The sequence below is a fragment of the Nerophis ophidion genome, linkage group LG27 (assembly GCF_033978795.1).
Source record: "Nerophis ophidion isolate RoL-2023_Sa linkage group LG27, RoL_Noph_v1.0, whole genome shotgun sequence".
NCBI classification, from domain to species: Eukaryota; Metazoa; Chordata; class Actinopteri; order Syngnathiformes; family Syngnathidae; genus Nerophis; species Nerophis ophidion.
Window position 1 is genome coordinate 2,988,425 of NC_084637.1, and position 11,135 is coordinate 2,999,559.

An 11,135-nucleotide genomic window follows, 5' to 3' on the forward strand; every position below is an offset into this window, starting at 1 on the left:
GTAATGATACCAAGTACAATCACGTATCTAGTCAATACTACTATGATCACCTCGATATTTTTTGGCATCACAACATCTTTTATCCTTTTTAAAAAAATGCATATTATGATGATAAAGTCAGGAAATACGTCCCTGGACACATGAGGACTTTGAATATGACCAGCGTATAGTTCGAAAGCCTCGACTCGTTCGCCAACATCACATCTCTACCAGGCAAAGACTTTGACCCTCTGGAAACAATCCACCGATCAATAATTAGTGGTTCAGGTAATTATACTGCCATCTAGTGGTGTTTTATAGGTACTGCTGGAGTTAATCAGAGTGAGCAGGCAGTATAAGAACACATTTTTGGTGACGTTTTTTACAATTAACCCTCTTGGGACATTCGATTGTAATCAAGCTATTCAATTTATTTGGATTCAGGTATTTTCAACCTTTTTTTTGCTCAATTTTCTCAAATAACTAAACATAGGGAAACATGTATTGTTTCCTATTAGTAATGACTTGGTATCTGATCGATACCCAAATGTGTGGTATCATCCAAAACTAATGTCAAGTATCAAAGAAGAGAAGAATAAGTGATGATTACATTTTAACAGAAGTGTAGATAGAACATGTTAAAACAGAAAATAAGCAGATATTAACAGTCAATGAACAAGTAGATTAATAATCAATTTTTACAGTTTGTCCTTAGTAATGTGTACAAAATAATAGGTGTATAAATGACACAATATGTTACTGCATATGTCAGCAGACTAATTAGGAGCTTTTGTTTGTTTACTTACTACTAAAAGACAAGCTGTCTAGTATGTTCAACATTTTATTTAAGGACTTAAGTCAGGGGTGTCAAAGTCATTTTAGATGGAGAAAAATCTATTCCCAAATTGGCCGGACTGGTAAAATCACGACATGATAACTTAAAAATAAAGACAACTTCAGATTGTTTTCTTTGTTTAGAAATAGAACAAGCCGATTCTATTAATGTACAAATCATAATGTTGATGTTTTTTTAAACTTACATGTTGTGGTTCATAGTATTCTATCTTTATTTGTCGTTATTTATACTTCCTGAATAAATGATGTGATAATGTTCATCTGTCAACTCATTGGTGTTCATTTTCAATCTATCAAGATGACAAAATTATATCAAAATCAAATTGCAGGATGTTATTTATGTAGTTTGCTCATTTCCCTTGACTGGTGCACTAACTTTTTTATTTTTTTTATATGTAGCATAATCTGCAAATATACAAAGAATTGCTGTTGTGACATCTAGAGCAGTGGTCCCCAACCACCGGGCCGTGGCCCGATTGGTACCGGGCCCCGGAAGAATTTTTTATAAATTTGTATTAAAAAAAAAATATATATATACATATTATTTATTTATTTATTTATTTAATTAAATCAACATTAAAAACACAATATACACTTACAATTAGTGCACCAACCACAAAAACCTCCCTTTCTCATGACAAAAACGTCCCTTTTTCATGACAAAGAAAAAAAAAAAAAAAAGAAAAAAAGATACCCCCGGGCCGCGGGACAAATTATTAAGCGTTGACCGGTCCGCAGATACAAAAAGGTTGGGGACCACTGATCTAGAGGACACATTTAAAAATTGTAATTTTTAAATGTGTACATTTTTAAAATTGTAATTTTCCTGAAGGAACTCTCCTGACGGAATAAATAAAATACTATCTAATCTAATTTAGAACAGCATTTTCCTTTCATTCAAAAATGTTGGCTCATTTTTTTGCTTAGTAATCTCACTATGCGGGCCGAATAAAGCCTGTTCACGGGCCTGATCCGGCCTGCGGGCCGTACGTTTGACACCCCTGACTTAAGTGTCATTGATCAGTAGATGAAACGCAAGACAACCACTAGATAGTCCTCACTTCTTTACTAGATTGCACATGCAGTTTAGCGTGTGGTATTTGTGTCTGAGTGAATCAGGCACTTAGTGTGTGGGGCAGCTCCGGATGAAAATACCAACATGTGACACAGGCGGCATAAAGCTGCATGTGGGCGAGTGTGGTGGTATCACAGCCGGGCAGTAACGGGTTCGGGCTCTTTGATTGCTGAGGTGGACATTGTGTGTAGTCACAGCTGGTCATGTTCAAGGTAAATAAGTCACCGCGATCCACGGCCGACACCTTTTGTCCTACTTTGTCGGTTTGCACTGACCCCGCCCACTTTGTCCTTCCCTCTCTTCTGCAGATGAAATTAAAGACGACTTCGACACGCTGGGGCCAGACAGCACTTTGCAGGCAATTGGAAACGGTACAGGTGAGTGCTGAGGATCATTTAACCCTACTGTGACTGTCATTTAACCAATATCAAAATAATCAATCAATGTTTACTTATATAGTCCTAAATCTGCCGCCACAAAAACACCACCCACCCATGATGTTGCTCCAACAACTACAGACTACTGACAGTAAATATATCCCTGCTTTTGGGAGTATTTGAGGACTGCAAGTATGTTGTAATTTGCTTATTGCACAGTAACTCTCAAGAAAACTAATAATGTTTTTTTTTTTAATTAATCCTAAATTTGATATTACAGTCGTCCGTGGTTTTTGGTATCTAATTGGTTCCAGGCCTTATTATCAATTTATTATTTATTTTCTGCATATTTAATTGATGTATTTGTAGATACTACTTTGTTTGTTTGTTTTTGTTTTTCTCTGTTAGATTTTTTGCTTTTTTAAATTTAATTTTATTTTATTTTTATTTTTTTGGGGGTGGGTGGTATGATGGGGATGTACATAAAAAAAACTTTTGACATTTAGAGCAGACAACAGCTATTTGATGTATGTGAATATGATGTAATGGATAGAAATGTTTGATGCTGGATGTCAATAAAAAAAAAAAAAAATAAAAAATAATAATTGGTTCCAGGCCCGACGGATTTCCGCAAAGTTGGATAAATATCAAATATTTATACGGATGTTTTCATATTTATAAATGTATTATGTACATGTGAGTCCTCCCAAAGACTATAAAAATGAGACCCATTACCTCCCTGGTTGGCACTCAGCATCACGGGTTGAAATTGGGGGTTAAATCACCAAAAATTATTCCCGAGCGTGGCCACTGGTGCTGCTCACTGCTCCCCTCACCTCCCAGGGGGTGATCAAGGGGATGGGTCGAATGCAGAAGACACATTTCACCACAACGAGTGTGTGTGTGACAATCATCGCTACTTTAACTTTAACTTAATTTATTTATACACTTGGGGATGCCTGTGATAAGGTGGCGACTTGTCCAGGGTGTACACCGCCTTCCGCCCGATTGTAGCTGAGATAGGCACTAGCGACCCCCCAAAGGGAATAAGCCGTAAAAAATGGATGGATGGATGGACTTGGGGACCATTTTAGTCGAAACAACACAAATATGTGTTTAATAAACGCTGCATAGTTCGCTCGGTAGAAAGGCCGTGCCAGCAACTTGAGGGTTCCAGGTTCGATCCCCGCTTCCGCCATCGTAGTCACTGCCGTTGTGTCCTTGGGCAAGACACTTTAGCCACCTGCTCCCAGTGCCACCCACACTGCTTTAAATGTAACTTAAATATTGGCTTTCACTATGTAAAAGTGTTTTATTAAATATAATTCACTTCACTTAATTCACTAATCACGGGTGCCTAAAGCATTTAGTTTCCAGCGATGACATTTGGAGGCTTTTTTTTTTATTCTCTCTTCAGACAAGCAAATAGTTGCTACCTCGACCTTTCCGCAATTGGCCGGGGAAGTCTTCACAACGGGCCCTTAAAGCTTACCTTGACTTGCCAGCCAAATGGCTCGTTAGCGGCAATCCATCTCAAGTGAGACATCACTCAGACGAGGAGTAATGAAGGTCACCCAAACAGTCTTAGCTGGTTACGGAAGGTGAACGTGTTAAAAAGGTGCAGGTGGCAGCACGCTCACAGGCTCAGAGTCTGCGCTCTGTTTTCATGTCTAGTTTGAGGTCTGCTTGGGCTAATCTGCCCGTAGCAAAACCCACCAGAAAACTAAATCCTTGCTCTGACTTTGCACATCAATGCTCTCCTGCTGATGAATCAGGAGCGTGCACGTGTGTTTTGACGGAATTAGGTCCTGCCCGTTGCTTATGTGTGATTTGAGGCCGGATTCGGTTGCAATTCTTATTTTACATGCACAGCATGACAAAGCACACTGAAAAAAGGCAGTGTTCAGAAAACAAGAAAAAAAAAATACAAAAATGCAGGGTATTTTATTTGAACTGAGCAAAATTATCTGCCAATAGAACACGGAAATGTGGCTTGTTCTATTGAGCTAACCTCAATGAATCCAAAAAGTACCTTAAAATAAGTATATTCTCACTAATAACAAGTGCACTTTTCTTGGTAGAAAAAAAAAGGGACCTTTTTGCTCGATATGTTGAAAAATATCCTTAAATGAAGTAAATGCTAGTGCAATCATCTTAGTTCAGTCTTTATTTGAAGGGACAATGCACAGAAACATTAAGCTTGAAGACAAGTATGTTCTGTACCAGATTATAGCCAAATAGCTCATTTCTATCTGCAGTCCCTGGCTACCTAAATTAAAGGGATACCAAAATGATGCAATACAGTTATGACAACAAAATCATACCATATTATGTAATCAAATGAAGAAAAGTCATAAAATGCCCTTTCATTGACACATACTTAATAAACAATACAACCACCCCTCCTTTACATCATAACTAGACAATATAAGCTCTTGTTCACATCTCAGGATCAGAATCATAATCATTTTATTTGTTCGTTCCAACATGCACAAGACACATCAGAATTTGAATTACATTTTCGGCACAGTCCCGCTAAGAGCAGACATACGTTAAATAAATGATAAATGGGTTGTACTTGTATAGCGCTTTTCTACCTTCAAGGTACTCAAAGCGCTTTGACACTACTTCCACATTTACCCATTCACACACACATTCACACACTGATGGAGGGAGCTGCCATGCAAGGCGCCAACCAGCACCCATCAGGAGCAAGGCTGAAGTGTCTTGCTCAGGACACAACGGACGTGACGAGGTTGGTTCTAGGTGGGATTTGAACCAGGGACCCTCGGGTTGCGCACGGCCACTCTCCCACTGCGCCACGCCGTCCCTTCAGTCTTTATTTGAAGGGACAATGCACAGAAACATTAAGCTTGAAGACAAGTATGTTCTGTACCAGATTATAGCCAAATAGCTCATTTCTATCTGCAGTCCCTGGCTACCTAAATTAAAGGGATACAAAAATGATGCAATACAGTTATGACAACAAAATCATACCATATTATGTAATCAAATTAAGAAAAGTCATAAAATGCCCTTTCATTGACACATACTTAATAAACAATACAACCACCCCTCCTTTACATCATAACTAGACAATATAAGCTCTTGTTCACATCTCAGGATCAGAATCAGAATCATTTTATTTGTCCGTTCCAACATGTACAAGACACATCAGAACTGAAATCACATTTTCGGCACAGTCCCGCTAAGAGCAGACATACGTTAAATAAATGATAAATGGGTTGTACTTGTATAGCGCTTTTCTACCTTCAAGGTACTCAAAGCGCTTTGACACTACTTCCACATTCACACACACATTCACACACTGATGGAGGGAGCTGCCATGCAAGGCGCCAACCAGCACCCATCAGGAGCAAGGGTGAAGTGTCTTGCTCAGGACACAACGGACGTGACGAGGTTGGTTCTAGGTGGGATTTGAACCAGGGACCCTCGGGTTGCGCACGGCCACTCTCCCACTGCGCCACGCCGTCCCAGGGGGGGGACAAAACGACAAAACGAGACCGCCGACGGATCAGCCGGTTACAGCGCTCCTAAAAAAGATAAGAAAAGGGTGACATTAGAAAAAGGGGGGGGAGTAAAAAAAATATCGGTCCAAGGCTAGACCCTCAGCAAAGGTCTAGTCTGAGCTGAGTCCAAGGAAAAAAACCTCACATAGCATGGCACACATCTGTCATCATTTGTAAAAACAACCATGATTTTAACAGACACACCTCACAATTTACATTAAAATGCTGTCATGGATAAATATAATGTACATCACGTTGATCTGTCAAACATAGTGTCCACCTTATTGACCGTGTGAGCAGCTTTGATCGCTCCTAAGCCACTTTTTTAACTTCAAATGTAAATGAAGAGTATTCTGTTAAACTTTTAAAGTTTTGCATGCTTGAAGTAAGAAATTATTACTTTAAAAAAGTATTTTTATACTTGTGAGTGTTGATGACACAGCTTTGCAAAAGTTGATATTCTAGTTTCAAGCATGTTTTACTCAATATAGGTCATCACATCTCAGCAACAAGCTGTAATATCTTACTGACATCATTTCAATCAATCAATCAATGTTTATTTATATAGCCCCAAATCACAAATGTCTCAAAGGACTGCACAAATCATTACGACTACAACATCCTCGGAAGAACCCACAAAAGGGCAAGGAAAACTCACACCCAGTGGGCAGGGAGAATTCACATCCAGTGGGACGCCAGTGACAATGCTGACTATGAGAAACCTTGGAGAGGACCTCAGATGTGGGCAACCCCCCCCCCCCCTCTAGGGGACCGAAAGCAATGGATGTCGAGCGGGTCTAACATGATACTGTGAAAGTTCAATCCATAGTGGCTCCAAGACAGCAGTGAGAGTCCCGTCCACAGGAAACCATCTCAAGCGGATCAGCAGCGTAGAGATGTCCCCAACCGATACAGGCGAGCGGTCCATCCTGGGTCTTGACTTTGGACAGTCAGTACTTCATCCATGGTCATCGGACCGGACCCCCTCCACAAGGGAGGGGGGGACATAGGAGAAAGAAAAGAAGCGGCAGATCAACTGGTCTAAAAAGGAGGTCTATTTAAAGGCTAGAGTATACAGATGAGTTTTAAGATGAGACTTAAATGCTTCTACTGAGGTGGCATCTCGAACTGTTACCGGGAGGGCATTCCAGAGTACTGGAGCCCGAACGGAAAACGCTCTATAGCCCGCAGACTTTTTTTGAGCTCTAGGAATCACTAGGACCAAAACCCTTAAAACAAGTAAAAGACTCTAACATAAAATCTGCTTAGTAAGAAGATCTTATCAGACAGAAAATAGGCAAATATCAACCTTATTTGAGATATTTCATCTCACTTTCTGCAGTGCAGAGCCCATCATTTAGAGATATTCTCTCCAAATGGACTGCCATGTTGAAGTCTCACCATCCTGCACGTGTTTCCAGGAAAACATCCCCAATATCCGTGTTCCTCCAGGGTTGGGGGAGTGAAAAGGAATCAAATGTATTCCTTGCTGTGTCTTGTTTCCCCTTCAGTCAAGAGCGTGGATTGCACTTCAGAGTTTGAGGATTTCTTCGTCAAGCGGAAGCTGGATGTCAGCGACAGCCACGTGGTGAGCATCGCCGAGTATCTCCAGCGAGGAGACACCGCCATCATCTACCCAGAAGCCCCGGAAGAGCTGTCACGCCTCGGGACGCCGGAGGCAGCGGGACCGGAGGAGAACGGTACGTGTCTTCGAGGGTTGTAGCGATACCAATCTTTTGGTGTCCATCCATTTTCTACCGCTTATTCCCTTTGGGGTCACACGGGGCGCTGGTGCCTATCTCAGCTACAATCAGACGTAAGGCGGCGTACACCCTGGACAAGTCGCCACCTCATCGCAGTGTTTTGGTACTGGTACTAAAATGATTTCGATGCTTTTCGGTACTGTTCTAAATAAAGGGGACCACAAAAAAAATGCATTATTGGCTTTATTTTAACAAAAAATCCTAGGGTACATGAGACATGTTTATTATTGCAATTTTGTATTTAATAAAATAGTGAAGATACTCGTCAACTTGTCTTTTAGTAGTAAGTAAACAAACAAAGGCTCCTAATTAGTCTGCTGACATATGCAGTAACATATTGTGTCATTTATACACCTATTATTTTCTACACATTATGAGGGACAAACTGTAAAAATGTATTATGAATCTACTTGTTCATTTACTGTTAATATGATGAGGTGGCGACTTGTCCAGGGTGTACCCCGCCTTCCGCCCGATTGTAGCTGAGATAGGCGCCAGCGCCCCCCGCGACCCCGAAAGGGATTAAGCGGTAGAAAATGGATGGATGGATGGATCTGCTTATTTTCTGTTTTAACATGTTCTATCTACACTTCTGTTCAAATGTAATAATCACTTATTCTTTGATACTTTACATTAGTTTTGGATGATACCACACATTTGGGTATCAATCCGATACCAAGTAGTTGCAGGATCGTACAATAAATTATACTACCTAAAAAAAAAACAATAATAATATGGTTAAAAAATACTGATATAAAGGGTAGGTGTCGCGCTGTTTTCTCTTTTAACATGTTCTATCGACACTTCTGTTAAAATGTAATAATCACTTATTCTTCTCTTCTTTGATATTTTACATTAGTTTTGGATGATGCCACGCATTTAGGTATTAATCCGATACCAAATTGTTACAGGATCATACATTGGTCATATTCAGAGTCCTCATGTATCCAAGGACGTATTTCCTGAGTTAATAAACATAATATACATTTAAAAACAAAAACAAAAGAAGATCTGATGCCCAAAAAAATCTACATAATCATAGTAGTATCGACTAGATACACAACTGTACTTGGTATCATTACAGTGGATGTTAAGTGTAGATCCACCAATGGTGTCTGTTTACATTTTGATGCCGGTGAGCTACGGTGTGTAGTGAAGCATGTTCAGCTATTCCTCGTCCTCCAGCAAGAAACGTACTTTATTTGTCACCATGGAGGCAAGGACTATTGATTTAGAAGAAGCTAAAACATTGCCGACTCGCTAGCTAGCCATGTCTTAAAGCACCTCCTCCTGTTTCAGTGTTATAACTTCACCTTTATCTTTACTTTTTACGCAAAAATGCGTCCGTTCTCCCTTGTCTGTCTACACACCGTGTCTGCTTGTAAGTACTCTGTGTGGGCGCGCTGCCGAACATGCTCCTCTGCTGGTAAAACCAGCGATGGCGGTAAAGTACCGAAAATAATTCCTTAGTATCGCGGTACTATACTAATAGTGGTCTACCGTACGTTCCTGGTGTCTTCTAAACTGTTTTTATCATTTAAAAATAAAAAACAAATACATAAAAAACTTGCCAATATGGCGCCTGAGCAGCCAGAGTCTCGGCCCATCTGCGTGGACCAACAACTCAAAAAAAGGGTATCATGAGAGTCTGGACGCCGCGGCCGCTCGCTTGCCTGACGTGAGCGGGCAGCTGTTGGTCTCACAGATTCGCCGGATGCCACAGTATTTACCTAGCGTCTTAGGCAACAGCTGGGCAGAAACCAGATAGTCCACCTCTGAAGTTCCCAGGAGGCGGAGACACGGAGGGTTAGAGGGGGGGTCAGCCTGCAGACATGGCCAACATTTCCTTGGCAAAGCTTTTAAAACGTGACGGCGGTCAGGAAGTTACCGTCCTTGTGTGTGTGTGTGTGTGTGTGTGTGTGTGTGTGTGTGTTCTTGTATTTTCCACCTTTCATGAGACATCAAAAAGGAAAAGTACCTTCCATATGAGGAGGTGTGAACAAGTGATGACATAAATCATGGTCCCAATAATATTGCATCTAATAAAAAATGTCTCATTTGGACCCATCCATCCATCCATTTCTACCGATTGTCCCTTTTGGGGTGGGGGGTGTCGGGGAAGCGGGGGGGTGGGGGGGTGATGGAGGCTATCTCAGCTGCATTCGAGCGGAAGGCGGGGTACGCCCTGGACAAGTCGCCACCTCATCGCAGTCATTTGCTTCCCTGGTCAAATCTGTCAAAATGAGGCTGGTCCCAAAAAGGAGGGATTTTTTTCAAATCGACTCTATGTCGCTTTTAAAAGTGCTTCCCCTCTGGTCAACATATGAAATAACTAGTGTTTGTAAGAGATTGAAATGTGCCCTCTTTGGCCAAGATTAATTTAAGTAAAAAAAAAAAAAAAAAAAAAGATATGTGAAGATTAAAAAACAATTACCAACAAAAAATTCAACAACAAAAAATACGTTATGAAAAGCAGTCTCTTTCTCACAGTGTTAAATGTTTTCTTATAAAATTGAATTTTGGATATTTTTTCTGTTTATGTACGTCTGCAATATTTTCTCCTAAAGTTATTACTTTTTGATGTAAAATTATTACTTTTTAAATACAAAATGGTGACATTTGTCGTATAAAATTCTGACTTTTGTCACAATATTGCCGATGTTTTTGATGTTGTTGTAAAATAGTGCCTTTTTTTGAGTAAAATTCTGATTATTTTTATAATATTGCCAAAATTATAAAGTTTTCCTATAAAATTCTAACCCGTATAACAATATTGCCAATGTTTTTGTTGTTTTTGTAAAATGGTGACTTTTTTTGAGTAAAATTATGACTTTTGTCACAATTTTGCGTAGTAAAACTCAGATTATTATACTATTGCCAACATTTTTAAGTTTTCTTATAAAATTCTGACTTTTATCACAATATTGCCAGTGTTTCTTTGTTGTTTTTGTAAAACAGTGACTTTTTTGGAGTAAAATTATGACTTTTGTCACAATTTTGCCGAGTAAAACTCCGATTATTATACTATTTCCCAAATGTTTTAATTTTCTTTTAAAATTGTGACATTTATCGAGTAAAATGATGACTCTTTTTCATAAAACTGCCCAAAATGTTAAGCTTTTCTTCTAAAATTGCAACTTTTGTCATAATATTGCACAAATGTTCCGTTTTTCTTGTAACGTTTTGACTGGCGTTGAGTAAAATTACGACCTTTTTTATAATACTGCCAAAATTCAAAGTTTTTCTTGTGAAAATACAACTCATTTTTCACAACAAGCTTTTTTATATTTGCATTGTATGTTTATATTATTAATGTTGGAAATATAAATATTTATATATCTAGAAAGGGTGGTCCTGAAGAGCTAGGCTTTTGTCTCAGGTCTCAAGAAAGTAAGAAATACAAGAGTGTGTATGTGTAATGTATATGTGTGTGTGTGTGTGTGTGTACTGTATATGCATGTGTGTGTGTGTGTGTGTGTGTGTGTGTGTGTGTGTGTGTGTGTGTGCGTGTGTGTGTGTGTGTGTGTGTGTACTGTATATGTGTGTGTGAGGCTGT

The 11,135-nt window shown here is 39.5% G+C and overlaps 1 protein-coding gene across 2 annotated transcripts in view; it reads left to right on the top strand.

Moving 5' to 3' along the window:
* Nucleotides 1-11,135, top strand: part of zeb2b (zinc finger E-box binding homeobox 2b) — a 50,383-nt gene that overhangs the window by 16,656 nt on the left and 22,592 nt on the right. For both annotated transcript variants that reach the window (XM_061889869.1, XM_061889870.1), the window contains exons 2-3: nt 2,218-2,286; nt 7,328-7,516. In XM_061889869.1, coding sequence (XP_061745853.1) covers nt 2,218-2,286; nt 7,328-7,516 — 258 coding nt within the window. The remainder of the gene's footprint in view (nt 1-2,217; nt 2,287-7,327; nt 7,517-11,135) is intronic.